The sequence below is a fragment of the Alligator mississippiensis genome, chromosome 2 (assembly GCF_030867095.1).
Source record: "Alligator mississippiensis isolate rAllMis1 chromosome 2, rAllMis1, whole genome shotgun sequence".
In the NCBI taxonomy this organism is placed as follows: domain Eukaryota; kingdom Metazoa; phylum Chordata; order Crocodylia; family Alligatoridae; genus Alligator; species Alligator mississippiensis.
This window is the reverse complement of record NC_081825.1, coordinates 128,980,680-128,999,740: the sequence shown is the minus strand read 5'-3', so window position 1 is coordinate 128,999,740 and position 19,061 is coordinate 128,980,680. Positions and strand designations below refer to the sequence as shown.

The 19,061-nt window shown below is 38.9% G+C and overlaps 1 protein-coding gene across 1 annotated transcript in view; it reads right to left on the bottom strand.

Moving 5' to 3' along the window:
- Window positions 1-19,061, bottom strand: part of LOC106737487 (collagen alpha-1(XXV) chain) — a 255,493-nt gene that overhangs the window by 81,144 nt on the left and 155,288 nt on the right. Inside the window, exons 12-16 of the mRNA XM_059722126.1 lie at window positions 13,129-13,182; window positions 11,658-11,684; window positions 8,227-8,271; window positions 2,927-2,959; window positions 2,722-2,757 (exon numbers count right to left, since the gene is read on the bottom strand). Of these exons, the coding sequence (XP_059578109.1) occupies window positions 2,722-2,757; window positions 2,927-2,959; window positions 8,227-8,271; window positions 11,658-11,684; window positions 13,129-13,182 (195 nt within the window). The remainder of the gene's footprint in view (window positions 1-2,721; window positions 2,758-2,926; window positions 2,960-8,226; window positions 8,272-11,657; window positions 11,685-13,128; window positions 13,183-19,061) is intronic.

The following is a 19,061-nucleotide window of genomic DNA, read 5'->3' as shown; positions in this document are numbered from 1 at the left end:
AAAAAATCTGGGAGATGGGCATTCATCAGAGTTTATATGTTTCTACTGGTAGGTTGTTTTTTTAACGTGTTCACTATATTTACATTCATAAGTCAATCTTGTTCAAAATGTGATAAGCATGGCATGCTGGCGATATAAATTCTTGAGACAAAAGATTATCCCTTGTGATATCTCCCCAAGATTGAGGGAGTTACTTGTATTATTTCCTCTATTCTCAAAATACTAGAATACGTTTATTGCCCCTTATCTATTTTTAGGATGTAAATTCTTTCTATCATTTTTTTCATAGAACTTCATATGCTTCTACACAGATAAAGCCATCATTTTACCTAACTTTAAATTAATGAGGGATTTGTGGGCTACTGGTTATTGTCCAAGCTAGAAAAGCTGTATGTTCAGCTTGATGACATTTCTATTTTGTCACTGTCTGTCTCTTGATTTATCATGATAATACGATTTTTTTTAACAACAATTCCAGTAAAAAATGTTCTGGCAGCAACAGGCAGAATCCTGTTGATTCTGGAGCAAGTCAGAAAACTGTAAGAGGATAAGCACAGGACATGGAGCCCTTTTTTCTATTCAGCAGAATCATAGCTTTGAGGACTTCTGTCATTGTCTATTGTCATTGTATGGCACTTATACAGCACAACACCCCAATTCATCTCTACTCATGCTCCCCATAGAGCTTAGTATGCTCACACCCTGAACGATTTATCTTCCAGAAGGAAAGATGACAAACGATAATATTTGGGATGAAAGTTGGAATGGGGGAACAGTGACAAGAAAACAGTGCCTGGCATGTGGGGGCAAGTGGGATGCCCTAGTATGAAGGGAATGGGGAAGGAGGAAATGGGGGAATACGGAGTAGAAAAGGAGACCTTGGTACAAGAGAGGATTAATAGAGGCATATTGAATCTCTGGTGGTAAGGATATTGTGGGACCCTGGTAAGGGGAAAGGTGGAATTGGGACATACAAAGTCCCTGCCTAGGGGTGGATGCTGCAGGGAGACTGAACTGAGGAGGGTTACACAGGGACAGAGACACCTGGACATGTAATGGAGGGAGATGGGGGTACAAATGGCCTCTGTCATAGAAGAAAATGAAGGGCACACAGAGCCCCATGCATGAGGGAAGAACTGGAGGATTTATGGGGAGTTCTTAATACAGAGGGTCATGGAAAGGTAGCAAACAGGCTGCTTGTAGGGAGAAAGGCAGAGTCCCCTGTTGTGTACCATAAACTCAGCCTACAGATGTTTAGGAATGCACACTCCAGCTTTATCCCTATTATATCTATTACACCTATTACATCAAACCTGATTGTACTAGGCACTGAGATCCACTAGCCTGCTGATAAATCACTGCTGGTTGTTCCCTTCCTGGCACAGAGCAAATGACAATATGAATCTAAACATGTTTTAAAGTGCTTTATCTGGTTTATTATCCAATATTACAAGTTCATGAGACAAAATTTTAATGATTCCATAGATTAGATAACTTAAAACTACTTTCATTAGCTTTTCTAATTAAAACTAAGTTTTATTGACAAATTACATTTGCATACCGTAATAGTGTTATATCTGTTCAGTCGTTACAAATCATTAAGATCATAATTTGTAATGGTGAAAACTTGAATGCAATTTTTTGCTTTGTTTCCTGATTCTTAAATTTTTTTTTGGAATTCTGCTTGGCTAGAAAAAGGGACTGAATTTTAGAAAATAGCTGTCCCAATATTCCTAGATATTGTCATATGATTTTAGTTCTTTCCTGACCCAAGTACTGGAACATGATCTACATGAACCTTTCAGAGTTGGTTTCTGCTCTCCCCTGGCACAAGCTGTGGTTTCTTAGCCTAGCTATGGGTGGAACCCCGCAGGAAAACCAAGCTGCGATCCTGTGTCACAGAACTGCAAGTGCTGAAATCCAATGTCACTTTAGCAATCCCAGGGCATCCTTGGATTTTGAGATGACAGGTTGTCATGGGCTCTCCCACCTATGCCTGTGTCCTACCCATTTTTTGGTGGGGGAAAAATAGGTCTAAGGCACAGGAGGGTAGTTAATGCTATTGATGACACTGTGAATTTCCTACTGGAAATCTGGTAGGCTCAGGATGCTTCACAGCATATAAAGTAGCTGCATCCCTGGCTACTCACTACCCATCTTAGAAAGTCCTGGCTGCACACTGTCTAGTAGAAGGGCTTTTCAGGAGGGAAGAATAAAGCAGAGCTTTTTAAATCCTGTGTCTGCCTCCACCAGTCTAAATCTTCCCTACAAGTGCCTCCAGCCCTCAGGTCACTATTTATTTCTTCTTAATGAGTTATAATAAAATACTATAACCTGCAGGTCAGTACTTAGTCAAACATGCAAGGTTAACTTGTTGGTTTGCAGAAAGTAGAGCCGTTCATTGTTAGCTTCAGACTGTTGAGAACAGAGAGACTGCATACTTCCAGTGTGGTAAAAACCATAAGAAAGGGGAGGATTACTCTAATTCTCACATTTCACTATAGGCAGTGTCATTCTACTGACAGTTCTGAAAACACAAAATGGTCATGAACAAAATGTGGACAGGCTTTTAGCAAGCTGTTAAAATGCATCTTGCATCCATTGCTGTTACAGCATAAGCAATTATGTGGAGAAAAGCACCCTTGCTAATGCTCTATATAAATGTGATTTCATCATAAGTGTAATAGCAAGAACTGAGACTGGACAATTTCAGAGGGTTACCTTTTGTCCTGGACGACCAGATTCTCCAGGTTCTCCCTAAAAAAATAAAATTAAAAGATGTATAAAATACCAGATCAGAGCAAATGGCGGGGGGAAACATAACTGGGGAAGAGCACAAACGAACATTACATTAATAACATTAATTGTGGTCTAAAGCGCCAGGAAGTTTGCTCAAAGCTGACTACTATTATAAACAATAAATTACCTTAATTCCTGCAGCAGATGATCCAGGGTCACCCTAATATGAAATCCACAAAGAACATTGATCATGCTTATCATGTACATAGATTTGCATGAAGCAGATATAAGAAACAATATGGACAAAATTATCCTGACACAGTCTCAAGGTGCCTCTCAATTACAATAACAGTGAATATGCTCTTAGACACTGCATACCAATGTGACCATTGACAAAAAGTATTCTTCACAGGAACAACCCTGCTTTCAAAGAAATGCAGATGAGAGATTTTCTTTCCATTTATCCTGACAACATAATAAACTGATTCATTTTATTGAAGTTTCTCAAGCAATAATAGAGTTGCTACAATAAATATGGCTTTTAAATAGGTGTACAGCAGAAATCTGGAAGGATGCCCAGTGTTTTGACATCTCCAGATTGCTGATGCACAGTAAAACTCATTAGCTGTCTTTTTCAAAGGGCATAACTGATCCCTTTGGTTTACGTCCACGGACGGCAAGTGTCAGGCCTGAAATGACAAAGCCTTTGTGTTAATGACATTCAGTCTCAAAGAGCCCAGTAACTCCTCCGTTTATCTTAATAAAGACACGTCACAGTAACTAGCTCTTTTCCTCAGTTTCTCTTCACCACTTTATCCTGGTGTTTTTATGCAGCTCAGTGTTGTAAGAAAGAGAATGTCATAGCATTTGTAATTTATTTTCCCGGTAAAGCTCTGTTCTGATGAAGTACCTAGCTTTCAAAAAACTTTTCCTTTTTTTTCCCCTTCAGTTTTCAGTTGGGCCAACTGGGTCTGATTGAGGTAACTTGCTGGAGGGCACAGAATCAGCTAGTGGCTTCACCAGAGGTGCTTGCTGCCAGCCCTTCATTCTTTGCTTCACAGGCTTTGGAAAATTCTTGTGACATATTTTACTGTGGTTTGCCTTAAATGAGATGCCAAAGGAGAATGGAAGAACTGAGTTAATGAAATATCACCCCCTTACTAGATAAACTGTATTATTCAACTTAGTTAAATAAATTAAGCCTACACGAATTGCAGAAGTTGTCTCCATCAGCTGTATTTAAAGAGTCTCTTCATTATTAATTATCATGAATTAATTACGATTGTTCATTAAAATTAATAAATCATATCACAGCAAGTCAACTTCAAGTTGCACAGAAGTATGCTACTGACTTACATGTAGAAGTAAAATAGCTAATACATGCAACATATTTTGGATGTATTAGCACAATATATGTTAGGTATTATTATTATTAGCATGGTATAAAAACTACCTGTTGATCATTGGATGGTAAGCTGAATGAATGGCTGTGATGATTTCATGTTTTAAAAGCCCATTCTTTAATATTATTTTGAGTATTATACAGTAATAAATTAAATGGTGTAAGGTCCTGTACTCACAACCCTTTGAGGATTAGGACTAGATTTCCTTTTCATAGTTATTTGCAGTTCTTTCCAGAGGGTAAAGAAACAACAAAAGGCAATTTTCTGAAAGGTTGATTCATGTCTAGAAACCTGAGCTGCCTCATTTTGATAGACAAGTATGAGTGATAATGCTGCTGTCCTTCATAAGCACGTACAACTGTGAAATCTCAAGGACTTTTTATAGCTATAAAGTAGCAAAACAACTGATGAGAGACATTCATAAGTTAAACATTTTAAAGGATAATACCAGAGAGAGTGGAAATAAGACACAAAGTGTTTATAATCCACCTTCATGCAAGAATGAAAATTAATATGGGATTAAAGTAAAAACTATAGCTAGAGCATGGTCTCAGTTCCTCACTGGGTCAGCTGGTTTCAAAATGAAAGAACTTTAGCAGGGAAAACACACATGGGATAGCATATCAAGGAGACGTGGTTGTTTGAAAGGCCCATGATTAGAGCAGGAAAGCATAAGCAAGGGCTAGTGGGCTCTACTCTCATGTCTGCCACTGACCCTATGTGTGAGATCTACAATGGTTCACTTCTGCTAGCATTTCCAAACTTAGAAACGTACATGTAGGCTGTGAAATCCATATTTATGTAATGAAATCAATGCAAGTTGCAGGTGCTTCCTGTATCTCGCCTTGAGAACCCAATGCTCAATTAGTCTGGCAGATTACTGCAGCTCATCAGTTCAGGTAACTGTCTTTCAAACAGTGATGTTCTAAGATGCATCCCATATTGCAGAATCCAGATAGCTATTGTTCTGAGACAGGAGGTGCATGGTATGTTTTAGGGAAAAAATATCATGAAAGCTATAGGCAAGCACCCAGTGTTAATGGTACAGAACAGAGGCTCATGGAGAGATCTGGTGGACCCCAGTGCCATGTACATCTATGGAAACAGGTGAAAAAGGCATGGCTTGCTGCATACTCCCCACAAAAGATACTGGCTAAAGAAGAGTGTGACAGGCTTCTCACTGAGCTACCTCAAGACCCTATAACCAAGTTGAAAGAAAAAGCCACAAAACTTCTACCTGTCTCCTTAAAGTGATCCGGCCGCTGACAGGTATAAGCACATGTGTAGATGGGGCCTAACTGAAGAGTAAAGCATCACCATCTACATGTGCGACACTATTAGACTGCAGTAAACTAATTAACGCCACTGTAAGAAAGTACTGTCGGGGACAAGTACTATCTTAGGGCAGGGTAATTAACTGTGACTAAATGCATGTGTAGACGCTGAACCTGGGAGTAGTTTACTCCAGCTCAAACTGCTCTGGAGTTTATTGCTTTGAATTAATTGCACGTGCAGATGCACTCATATTGACTCTGACGAGTCAAAAAAAGGCAGAAAAAAGCCAGAGCTCCTAATCTTATTTATACCCAAGAAGAAGCAGCAATCACTAACAAGATTATCAACCACTGGGGTAAATTCATCCCTGAATTAATTATAATGATTATACTGCAAGCTGCTCTCCCTCTCCCCTTCAACATGATCAAGATTAGCATAGGCCATATTCTGCTCTAAATTCTGCTTGTAGAAATGTGGAGTAATTACACTGACTTCTATACTTACTCTTAAACCTCCCTACCAAATAAGTTCAACATCCTTCTATACCTTTTCTTACAGTATCTAAATGGATGGAAAGCCTTACACCCTTTATTCTACCTGGCAGATTTCTTTGTTAGGGAGGTAGAAAGGGAATCAATTCAAGTCCACTATGCTGCATGGCCTCCTTTGTTCCAACCTAGACATTTGTCATACAACTAGCCTGATGCTAGTAAAGTAATGAGCCTGGCACAACCAGTATCTATCCCCATGCAATCCCCGTACCCCTTACAAGTGCCTAGAAATTGGACTGGGTGAGAGCCATAAGTGTTTCAGAACTCCAGTGAATTAAGTTAAAGTTCTTCAGATAAATGGTATGTCACCTGCTGACATACATTTTCCAAAACTCCATCCTAATTAGACTGGCAAATCGTTTGAAGTCCATGCAAAAACACGTAAATGTCCTGCTTTGGAAGGAAGGATTTTGAACAGAATGGAAATAGATCTTTTTAACAAGGTTATGATCAAGGGTATATCTATACTCTAGACTTCAACATAATGATACCTTGCCCTACCTTTCAATGAGCTAGCTTGGGACCAGAAGCACTCTAGCTGTGGCAACCTGAAATGCCAAGTAGGCCAATTTACCCTGCTTCTCAGCAGTGTAGATATACCCCACCAGTGTGTTTATTTGGATGCATGCCAGCTATATCAATAGCTGACAAACTTGAAGAAGTTTGTCAGCTGGGCTCCCTGGAGAAATTCTTAACTTTATCTGCTTCATACTGTTTCATTCACATATACATGATCCATTTATCTGATCTACTATTTCCAATGATTTACCTAGAGATGATGGTCTCAGGGCATAGAAAAATAGCCTGAGGCAAGAAACAGAATAAAGATCAAAGGCTGTCATTTTGTTAAATAAGAAAGCTACAGTTAAATGGATTTTTAAATAGGGTGTTAAACCCAACTTCTAACTTTAGGGTGTGCCCTCTACTAGCAGTTGTGTTACTGACTTCACATCTCCACAGTATTTTGAGCTGATAAGGTTGGAAAGACTTAAACAGTTTTACTAACTAAAGCAATATGTTATCAAACAAAAACTTAAGAGAAACTCATTATTAATCAATCCATTATACAATGAACTACATGGGCAAAATAAAATGTTTTTGTTTTGTCCTATAAATGTGATATATTAAACAGGAAACCTATTAGAAGCATATTGCTGTCAAACAGCTGAAACAAAACATATATTATACACAAAAATATAGGTTTAGAGTTTCATAGATCATGAGGTCAGAATGGACCATAATGACCAACTCACCTTATTTCCTGTCTAACACAGATCTGGAACGCCTCTGAATTCATTTTTGTTTGAAGCAGAGTATATCTTTTGGGGAAAAACGACCCGGTTTAACTTCCCCTTTTCTGATCACAGCAAAGGGGGTACACCAAAAAAATTAAAAAAACACCAAAAAACCCACACATTCTGTGGAGACCTCTGCAATATGCACCCATGCTGAATGAGCTGACTTAAAGGCACAGAGCCAGATCATCAGCTGGCATGACCTAGCATAAAGATTCCAAACATTTGCGGGTTTTGATTACCATAACTTTCTTGGCTTCTTCCTTGGAAACTAATGTCAAAGGAGGCCAGCTTCTTCTCGGAGAGTTTTATTTTCCTATCCAATCACAGAAAGGGTTTCCTGCTCTGAGGAACACAATGCTCTGTCCTCCCTAACTGTCATTTCCTGCACCCCAAAAGGTCTTAAAAGATCTCCTGGAGACACTGCACCTCTGCACAGAGGTCCTGTTCCTTGCCACATCTCTTTTGCCCCAACTCTTTAGCAGCATGATTAAATGGGTCTTTGTGGCTTTTACAGAAGCATATTGTGTGGGGGAGAAAGGAAGGGGATGAAAGTACTGTCACAGGCATGGTCTTCCTATGTTAATCTTGAAAACAGGTCCCCCAGTGCATGTCCTGGCTCCTGTATGCTGTATACACGGTTAGAACTGTAACTTTAGTACTAGAAACCTGAACCATTTACTAGCCGGATGGAACAACAGTAGTTTGATAGCTTGTGACACAACTTTTTGCATGACACATTCTTCTACAGAATAGAGCTTAATAAAGTTTGCTGATGGATTCCATGCTATAACAACTCTAGTATATATTCAGAGACCATTTTTTTCCCTCATATTTGTGAGGCTAGGTTAAAGTAAAATCACCCAACTTTGTAAAAGCTCTCTTTGTGTATTTTCCTTTTGGTCACACCCCTCTTTCATTTCTTAAGGACATCCTTTCATCCCTAGTCATTAATAAATTTACCTTTTCACCCATGGCACCTTTGGGTCCATTTTCTCCAGCATCACCCTACAAGTAAAAAAATAATGTTTATGCAAGAAGACAGCATCCAGACATGTAGCAATTCTCAAACAGCATTGCCAAGCTAACAGCTTTAATTAATTAGCTGGTGTATATATAGCATGACTAAAAACATATTTAGGTCTGTGAAGTAACAAACTAATTGAGTATTCATTCAACTAAAATCCACAGAAGGAGAAAACATGGTACCATATATTTCATTTAGGTTGCCTGAAGTACAACTTTTACTATTGTTATGTGTGTTCAGTGATAGGAAAGACTCTGCAAAGCTATAAAGTCCTTCATAGTTCCTTGAGAAAACACAAGCTGTCACATCACTTCATCTTTTTGTCAGTTTAGTCTACAGACTTCTCCAGTTCATTTTGGCCCAGCAATGAAGAACTGATTTTATGATGATTCAGCACAGAAACAGCCAATACATGTGTTTCACCAGAGAGACATTGACCGAGACCCATCTGATCAAAGAAAGTTAGCAGCTACTAACTTCCAATATATTTTATTAGGATTTTGAAGTGATTCATGATATGCTCTTTGAATTTCAAGTATTTCCCCATGAATCAGTCACAAGCTAGCAAAACTTCAATAAAATACAGAATGATCTGCCAAAACTGTCCATGCCTATGTGAAAATGCTAAGTACTATTTATTATTATTAAAAGAGAAGACGTCCAGCTAATACTCCAGCACCAGCTAGCAGAAAAGTTCCTTATTTCAAGTTAACTTTTCTTCCCAGAGATGCTTTAAAAGTATTACCCATATGCAAAGAGGTTGACCCTTATTTATACTCATTTATCTGCATTAAAGCAACAGTACTTGAGAAGGGCCTTACTGTAAATGAGAACCAGGCTCAAAGACTTCTACAGAATAGCAAGAAACAAGAGAGAATCATTTTTTAAAAATATTTTTCATTATACAAAAAGCATTGATAAATATTATCTGTAAACGGCCCAGAGTGGAATAGTGGGCAATGACCAAATACACAGAATACTGTGCAAGCAATAGATAACTCTCATTTATATAGTATTCGCTGAGCAATTTTCATTGCTTTTAACTTTTCATGTGTTCCTGCCCTCCCACTCCACCTGCTTCCATACCTGGTTGGAGTTACTTCATAAATGGCTAGAGGTAGAGGCATAATTGGATGCCTGAAAGCACTGGGTGGTAGCAGCACACATGACAGCATCACCAGCTGTGGCACTGCGGTGGCCTACCTGGCAGCACAGCTGCTGCCATTTTTGTGCTCCACCCTCAAGGTCAGTACCCAGAGCTGGTGCCCTGGTTGCTTCCCCTTCATTATGCTACCGGCTCTCAGCTACTTGCCTCATTGCCCCAGAATCAGGAAATGTTAAGAAGGTCAAAATACGTATGCCCACCGTGTGATCTGACAATCCAAAATAGACCTTTAAGGAAATGCAGCCAGGTTTTGTTTTTGGCAGCTGTGAGATTGCACTAAATTTTATTCACAGGGGATGGACTGGCCCCCAACCCTCCCCATGAGGTCTGTAGCAGCCAAGAATTGGGCTCCTAGTGTTCCCCTAAGAGCACTTTTTTGTAGTCTGATTTTGAATCACTGACTTTTATGGCAGTTACTAAAATCTAGTGGCAGGAGAATAGAAATACAGGGTTACAGCTGTTTGAGATGTCTAGACATTCAAGGCAAATCAATTGCTCCCCACTCATAAAATGGCTATAACTCCTCAAGGCAGTGTAATAAATCTGCATAATAAATGGGATGTTATATTGGGATGGTCCCCTTAAGTTAGAAAAACATCTAATCTTTCTAAGAGAAAGTTTTAATTTAATAGTCCACCCCAAATTTGATACAAAATTCCACTTAGCCAGAGAGCTTCATTATAATAGACAGGCTATTCCATACGCCCTAAACATGATCATAGTGGGTAATTATATCTAGCAAAATTTTAATTAAAGGCCTGGTGAAGCACAAAAATATTCCCCAGAGCCAAAAAGGAATTTTTTTCCAGGTATATTAAACATTTTATATCATGGCTTAGGCACTGGTTTTATCATGGCACTTTTTAAGAAAGCTAAGACATGATCATGATGAAATATAATGGGCAAAAATAACGGACAATACATGAAATGTCAAAAATGACTGGTATTAATTTGTGTGCCAAATAAACGAATACACGATTACTGAAATTTTTCATATGTCTTGAAATCTAAAGAGAGTCAAGCATTTCTTAGGGTGATATCTTTTACTGGACCAACTGCATGATCATAATTGAAATTTAACTAACGTGACAATCAGATAGGAAAAAAGTGCTGATTGTGATGTTTACATTTTGGGGTAAGTTTTCAAAAGTACTCTATATGTGTCTTCCCAATTTGCAAGTGTGATTTTCATTTGTGATTTTGAGTATACAGAAAATGAATTGTGGGTACAAGCTCTATTTACATCTACAATCAAATAGACTTAAGCTGATCTGGAGCTATAATTCAATTGCAGATGCAAAATGTGAGTGAAAACTTATGACAAGCAAATGGCTCCCCCCAAAGAGCGGCCACCATGGCTCTTTCTATTTATAGAAACCATGGCTCTTTTTATTTATAGAAGATCATACTATGCATCTCTTCCTCACATTAGGAAGTATCTTCCTCCTTGATTAGCGCCACACATTATACTGCTTCAAGTACAAACCTTACTCATGTTAAGAAGCACTTTTTCACATGAGGACTACCACTGAAGTTCTGTCCTGATGGGACAAAATCGAGCCCATGGCTCCTACTCTGTCGCTGCTTCTACTTTACTCAGTTGTAACAGCTGATTTCATTGAGATAACTCCTCACTGACTCCCCTTGCAAGTGAGAAGAGAATCAGATTCTCTCAGCTTTACCTAACATGACCCACACAATAATACGGTGCTAAGCAGCAGAGAACTGGGCCCTGCCTCTGCCCCTCTGAGAACTGGGCATCTATCATTGGGCATCTATCATCAGAAATCTAGACAGGTATCACCATGCAACCTGACACTTCTGTAATGAATGACTACTCACAGACAAGCAGAATCCCAAGACAAATTATGAAAAGAGTTGATTTTCCATGTATTCAGAATAGGCACATCTTCTTTCAATATTGTTTGTAGAGACAGAGCTTAACTCCACACTCCTTGCATGTGTTAGCAAACATGTAGAATATGCAGTCTCATTGGATTCCACAGAATTACTTGTCTAAGCAGGTCCTACTTTGTATAAGTCAGGATTGTGTAACGGGGTCCGCAGTCTTGAGAGTTTAGTGACTTAATTCTAGTTACTAACTTCTGACACAGTCAGCAGATGGTCGCTGACAGATCAGCATCAGCAGTGAGGATAATTCTTCAAAACAAGACAAACACAGGAAAGTGAAATATGCCTCACCTTTTCTCCGCGTTCTCCTGGATCACCCTGATCAAAGGAGTCAGAAGAAAGAAATCTTGATTTTATTAACATATCCAATGCTCAGAGTGAGTCATTACATGGCTAAACAGAAGGGTCATGAGACATCAGACAATGTATTCAGTACAAGGCACTGTAGAGCAGCTGTATTTTATTTAATAATGTGGATTATTCCAGAGAAGAAGCCATGTCATGAATGATTCAAAATAAAATTCTGATGAGCTACCCAACATTATACTTGCAGTGCCATCCACAGTTAAAAGACTGGTAATTCTTTTGGTTTCTTACTCTGGCTTACACAGAGGGTAAAAATTAGGGTCATGTCTCTATAAAGAAAATCACCAGGATAAAGAGAAACCAAAAGAAAATGTACACAGCTCTCCTCCTTGCTGAAGGAGAGGGAAAAAATAAACAAGAATTCTTGAGGGTGAACAGTGGATCTGGAGGACAATTGTGAAGAAAGGAAAACCTTTAAAGCACCTTGACCAGATTCGTAATGTAGGACAGAGTAAAGAGCCTTCCGTGTTCCCAAAGTGCAAAATAAAAGGACAGTTTATAGCCAGTACTTTTAAAAATTACAATGGGCTCAAGAGGACAGTTCAAAGGCCTATATACATTCATATGCTGAATCTGACCCTGACAACTCATCACTGCATTTTCAACCACTCTATCCCTTTGGATGGCAGATGGTCGCTAGGCAACTCCATGAATACTGCTGTGAATACGAATTAAACATTAACTGCCATCATTTGGCTTTCACAGTGGATAAAGTGAGAAAAGGCTATACCCCCACATGGCTTGTTCTTTTTCGTGATGGACAGGAAGCAACACAACAAATTCTGAAGTCTGCCCCAGCTGTCTGTCACTGTCAATGTGATGGTAAAATCAGCTGAGTGAGCACCCAGAGACACTCTCATACAGATGAAGGGATTAGACCGTGGTGTTACCCTTTCTGAGAGGCCACCAATCCAAACATGTTGGACACACAGAAAAACATTGTTTAAAAAAATACGCTTGTTTTTGCTATAATGACTACTGGCCCAACTTTGCCTTCACTGGAGTTTTCTGCTAACTTCTAAAAGAGCAGGATCAGATCACAAGTTTTAATCTTGAAGCTTATCAAATAATTGAGCACAGTGATCCTTGAAAAAAAGTCTGAAATACATGTCAGGAGCATAAATAAAGGCCTAGGACAAGAGATCCAAATTTCCAAACACTTGAACATATGGCTTGCAGTGCATATCCATGTATCAGTGATGCTGGCTGGAATTGTATGCATGCCATGGAAAAATATACTTCTTTACAGTGAAATATGGAAAACTTCTTTACAGCACTGATCACTGTATGTAGGAAGATCATTAAAAAAAAATCATGAAATAAACCAAGCCAAAGCATGACAGAGCCATTCAGTTGTGCTTCTGTGCTTTAATTTTAATCAGTTTTGTACACTAACCTTAAGTCCAGGTGTTCCCCTTTCTCCAACTGCACCGGGCAAACCTGGATCACCCTAGCATGGCAATAAATACAGAGATTGATAAAAACAAGATGAAGAATATCATCAATATTCTAACCAAATATCCCCTACTGGCAAACAGGTAACAATGGACAAATATCAAACGCATTCCATTTAAATAAATATCTGAAAGTTGGGATACTTATACTAAGCATCCTGAACCACTTGGGATGGCTTCTGATTTCAGTTACTCCAATATAAATCAGTCACTGGAGTCAGTGAGTTTACAGAGTTGTAAGATGGCAATGAGAGAAGGATCAGGACCTTTGAGTCTGCAAAACTGACCCATTAACCTCATACAAGTAGCCTTTCAAAGGCATGTGCCCATACAGTGAATCTGATGCTGACAATTTATCTTTTCATTTTTGACCTTTCTAGCTAATCCCTGCATTTTTGACCCATCTAGGTCATCCCCAATCATTTGGATGGAAGACTGCCATCCAAAGACTGCCAGCATCTCCTCCTCTTGTTTAGCCTGGAAAAGCACAAAAAACATTAGTATTGGAGTGATGTTGTATTGTATTGTATTGTGTTGAAAACTATTGAGTTACTTTGGCACTTCAGTTCTAATCTTAGTCATAAAACAGATATGCAGAGAATTGTGGAAAATTATGATAAAAAATGCTAGATTTCTAGCATAAAAGGGCCTGCTCTAGAAATGAAAGAGTTTTGGGGGAGTTGGTGATTTTTTAATTTTTGTATGTGAACTCATTTGCCCATTTCTCTTGGCTTGGTACTTGTAATAAGGGCTAATAGTTGAAAATGAAGTGATATACAGTAACCACAGCCACTTAGAGGTTTTTATTATTATTATAATTTTGAAATAAGGTAGCTCTCATTTCTCTCCCCATACAGGTAAACAAAGACAAGTTTAAAAAAAATGTAATGGATAGTTCACCGAATTAATACATTTAAGAAGTTAACAAATAATGCCCCCAATAAACTCTTCTTTGTTCAAACACTTAATGAGATAATCATCATCCTCAGTAACTTTTAATAACACACATGTAGAGTACAGTCTACTGTAACTACGAGTCTTCGTAAAAAGTATTAAAAAGGCACAAGATTTAAAAAATGCATGCCTAAAGGTGGACTCCAAAATTCATAGTTAGGTACTTAAATTAAATGGTCTGGTTTTCAAAAGTGCTTGATCTTCAATAGCTCCCATTATAATTGAACTATAAATGGACACAAGCAATGCAGAAGAGTCTACATTTCATGTTCAGGAACTCAGAGGACAAAATGATGTTTGGATAAATTCTTCAAGCCTTGCCTTGCCTTCTCTTTTTTCTTCATAGAAAATCAGGCAATTTCCCTAACAAGTTATTTTGTAAATATAAATGTTATAATTTTGTAAATGTTACAAGAGCGCTAACATGGAATCTAGTTGCAACCTCCATTCTAGAGAGACTACTTTTCTGCAACATTTTCCACAGGCACGAGCCTTTGCCATTTCTAACTTGTATAATCATTTACAAATTTACATATATAGAATACAGTTCCTGTTGAGACTCTCCCAAAAGCATTTGTGACATGCAGTGAGGAAAGTCTTCAAAGCAGGAGATGAGCCATCTAATCACCATGATGGTTACAGCGTTACAGGGAGGCATAAAGTCACAATCAATGTTCCCCAAGATTCTTGAATGTGTCCAGTCTGATACTGTAGTAGACAAGCTTGACCCATCAGGAGGCAAGCATTTACAGCTACTGACTCTCAAGCATCAGGGCCCTACAAAGGGCTGACCTAAAAAGCATTTGAAGAAAAACTGTCATGAGACAACGAGATGGAAAAGGCACTTGCATGTACACTCATTTCTCCTCCTCCCCTCCAAAGAATGAGTCACTGTTCATTTCTGTCCCCTTCCCTTAAAACAGCTGTTGCCCACTGATACTCTCTCAGGGCTTAAGCCTTTAATCAAAGTGTCAGGGTTCCAAGGCTCCATCTTCTACTAGGGCTTGCATATCAGTGGTATTAATGCCTGTAGCTACCAGGGCAGTAGAGAGAGACTGCTAAAGTAGGACAGAAGAATCAGCTTATTTTCTCTGAAATGAAGGGAAAACCTTAAGCTGTTATCTGGCTAGAGTAAAACCCTCTTAAAACCACAGTCTTGTCCTGAGCCACTTTGCAAGTCTCTCTAACTTAGTTCTTCTGTCCTCTGTGCTGAATTTTTGGCACTGCTGGTACGAGGGCAGAGGATATGTCCCACAGGAGATCAGCTCTAGAGGAAAGAGAGACTGAAAGCAGGGCTTCAGGAACAGTTTATGAGTGACCTTATGCTTCTGAGATGATTTTCTTCCTCTGAATTTAATGACCAGTACTTCAGGGATAATCTCACTTTCTGACTTTAATAATACATACTTTCCCTTCAATTTTTCATCTTTCACTTTTTCAGAAAATTGTTTTGTTTCTGGGAACTCGTCTACCCAAGGATGTTTAGCTAAAGCACAGTAACACAGTCCTCTTCATCCACTGTGCAGTAAGTTCATCCATTGCGCCCTTGTGCCACCATAAAAAATGGGGTGCAAAGGTAGCAAACAGGCATCCTTGCCTCTTGTTATGCTCTAATTGCCCACAAATAGTCACACAAATAAATCTAGTCACAGACTGGTTCTTATAGGGGAGGGCACATATTGCACGCTCCTACAGACATGTGTAAGTGCATGTTCACACTGCCCTGCCCCAACCCAGGACGTGCATCTGCAAGCGGAAAACACCTGGGGGATGCATGACCTGGGTTAGATCCCCTGCAGGGGGATTCCTGGGTCATATGTCTTCAGGTGGAGGAACCCATGGGCCATTTTCCCTCAGGATCAGGCACCTGAAGCTCCAGGAGTGGCAGACAAGCAACCATGTGCCACAGAAGCTATGGTGATGTCTGCTTCTGCTGATCAGCTGTGCTCAGACACATCCCAGCACAGCTGATGCCATAACAAAAATGACATCTATTTATACTTTAAGAGCAAGCTTTATGGGCAGTTACTGTGAAGTAGCTGATGTGCTATAAATCCTGTGCAGAGCATGCTGAGATGTGCACACAAGGCCCTCCCCTGATTGCATAGTGTCAGCACTGCAAAATCTCCACTCTTCAGGGCCTCAGCATTTGAATGCCTGTACACACAGTTCTGGGTAAGATTTTCTACCAGAAAAACAAACCTAGGAGAATTCTCCCAGATGGTTTGAATGCATGTATGCTGCCTGTGTGTACCATAGCTTACATCACTTCCACTTAGTGTAAAATAAGAGCATTTGCATGGGAACAGTTTGAAGCAGTTTGGTGCATTGTAAATTCTGTAAATTTATAACCTAGCTTGCTGAGCCCCAAATTCCCCATGTAGACAAGCCTTGGTGGCAGAACTGGCTCTGATATTACTGAATATGTTTAGTAGCATGCACACAGGAGACTCTACACAATCAGCAGCTTGCTTAGAGCTATCAGACCCAAGTGACTTAGCAGATTAATGTATTTCCAGGAACTTCATAATATGTACTCAACCCACATCTCACCTAGCAGCCAAAGCAACATCCTTAATTCCCCATTCACCATTTTAAAATGTGTTAAACAGCATGCAAGTGGAGCCTTCCAGATGATGGAGGACTAGCAGCCCATTCTAGTGCCAGCTTGTTTGTAAAACTACCCTATGCTAAGCTTCCTAAACTTCAACTACAAATGTAGTACAAGGCTCCACGTTTCCTGCAGCAGGACATTAATGAGAAACTAAAGATTTCCTCTATCCCTTCTCCATTTTACTAATAGAAAATCTGTCAAGCCTAAGGGTACTCTGAAAGGTTATTTCACAAAAACTTTCTAGCCAGTCCTTGCTTAGTGGAGTGACCACAATGGACAGAAGTGGGTGACCTCTGAGGCGGAAGAGAGGGTGTATAAAAAAAGTTTCAGTGGCCTACTCTACAATGCATTCCATCTCTGCAACCTGCAGAGAACACCACTACAAAAAAGAAATGTAACCACAAAAGGAAAATGGCTGAACTTTAAAATGTGACTGTCTCCAAGGAATAATTGATAACATACTTCAAGAGCAGTAGCAAAACAGAAGGGGAGGCTGCAGAGTTTTATTCAAGGAAAGTTACAATTTCAAAGATAGATACTATTGCACATAATCACTTACAGTTTTTTAGCATAATTGTCTGATCATAGTATGGACCAAATTGTGTCCTTGAGTTGCATGGTTTGAACTAAGGGCAGATTTGGGCCATATATGTAATTTAACAGTTTCCACTTTTTTTAAAACTTAAAAAAAATCTTGACAACCTTTTACATCCTCAGTTGATGAGGAAATTCCATAGGTAGTTACAAAGCAAAACAGCAGCTGACATTTAAATACACAGAGATTGATAGTGCCTCCTCTGCTATACCTTAAAACACAACATTATTTAAAAAATATTGGTCCCAAACGACCACTTTAGTATTTAGGCTGAAAATAATTTAGAATCCATTTGTTAGCAACTATGGTTTATTACGGTTTTGCTATTTATTTACATATTTATTTATTTATGTATTACCAAAGCACATTTTAAAGCTAGAATATAAAACACTGCATGGGCTCTTTTAACCATTCAACCACTTACTATTTTATAGAGTAATATAAAAGATAGATGTAATTTTAAAGGTTGAAGAATGATTACACCTTTCTTTTGAGGAAATGAGGCACCAAAGGAAAAATCTATGATTCAACAATGCTATTACATGTAATGATTTCAATCAGATTATTTTTCAATGGGGCATTAGTCAATTGAAATAAACTGTGAATTTCACTCTTTCTTCTAATACAGTTTTACATTCACTGTGCCACCATGGATGTGTTTCCTGACAAGTGTTGAAGTCTGTCCTTAACAATGCTAACGGTGAAGGTGTTAGATTGTAGAAACAGTTGTCTTCTACACATCATTTAGCTTTGAAAGGTATTAAGAGCTTGTTTGCTTTTTTCTCACCAAACAGTGACTCTGTCCACTGCACATTCTAAGTTCAGTTAATTGCCTACTTTCTCTTTTGTTAACTCCTTGGAAACAAGAGGCACTGTTAGTCTGAAGGGAAAAATCACTTTGCAAAACACATCCATAATTTTCTAATGTGTATCTAAAAACATAACCCATACTCTTTCTTAAAATGGAAATGAGGACCATACTGTACTCTTGTCAACACTGAAGATTTATCTTGTGATCCTTCCTCCTGTAGGCAGGAACCTGAGGGACTGGAGGCAGGATTGTAACCTTCCAACCCCAAAGAAATAAGTTAACCTGAAGCCCTAATGGCTGGTTGGCGCTTCTTCTCAGCTCCTCCTCCAGCTAGGGGGCTCCTTCAGAAACTGTGCTGCTGGGTTGAATGGGCTTCCATTACTATGTCTATTCAAAAGCATCCTATGAATGGTAGGCATGAACTGTTAGCTAGCATAACTTCTAATCACATTAAAATAGGTTGTGTTAACCACTGTCCCTGGAGATGGGAATGCAGTTAAATGTTGGTGCTCCATAGCAGCGTGAAGCACACTTAGTTGGTCAATAGCTTTCATAGTTGTCCTACAGGAGACACTATGGCATCCACACATCTCCCATCTGCCAAAAGGTTTGCAAGTTTGCAAAAGCAATCAGGTCAATAGAAAACATGTCCTGAACCTGTAAATATTTCTTTTAGAACAGTGGGCAATTAAATATATTTTAACTTTGTTCCTCTACAGTACTACTCATTAGCCTTTAAGAAGACAAGATATTACTCAAAGGCAAGCTCGTATATTTACAAAAGATATGACCGCCCATGCAAATGACAGTGAAATTGTAGAAATGTACTGTTTGATTTTTTTTTTGTAGATTAATATCCCGTGTCCACAGAGCTATAAAATTTGTACCAGTGAGTCACAAT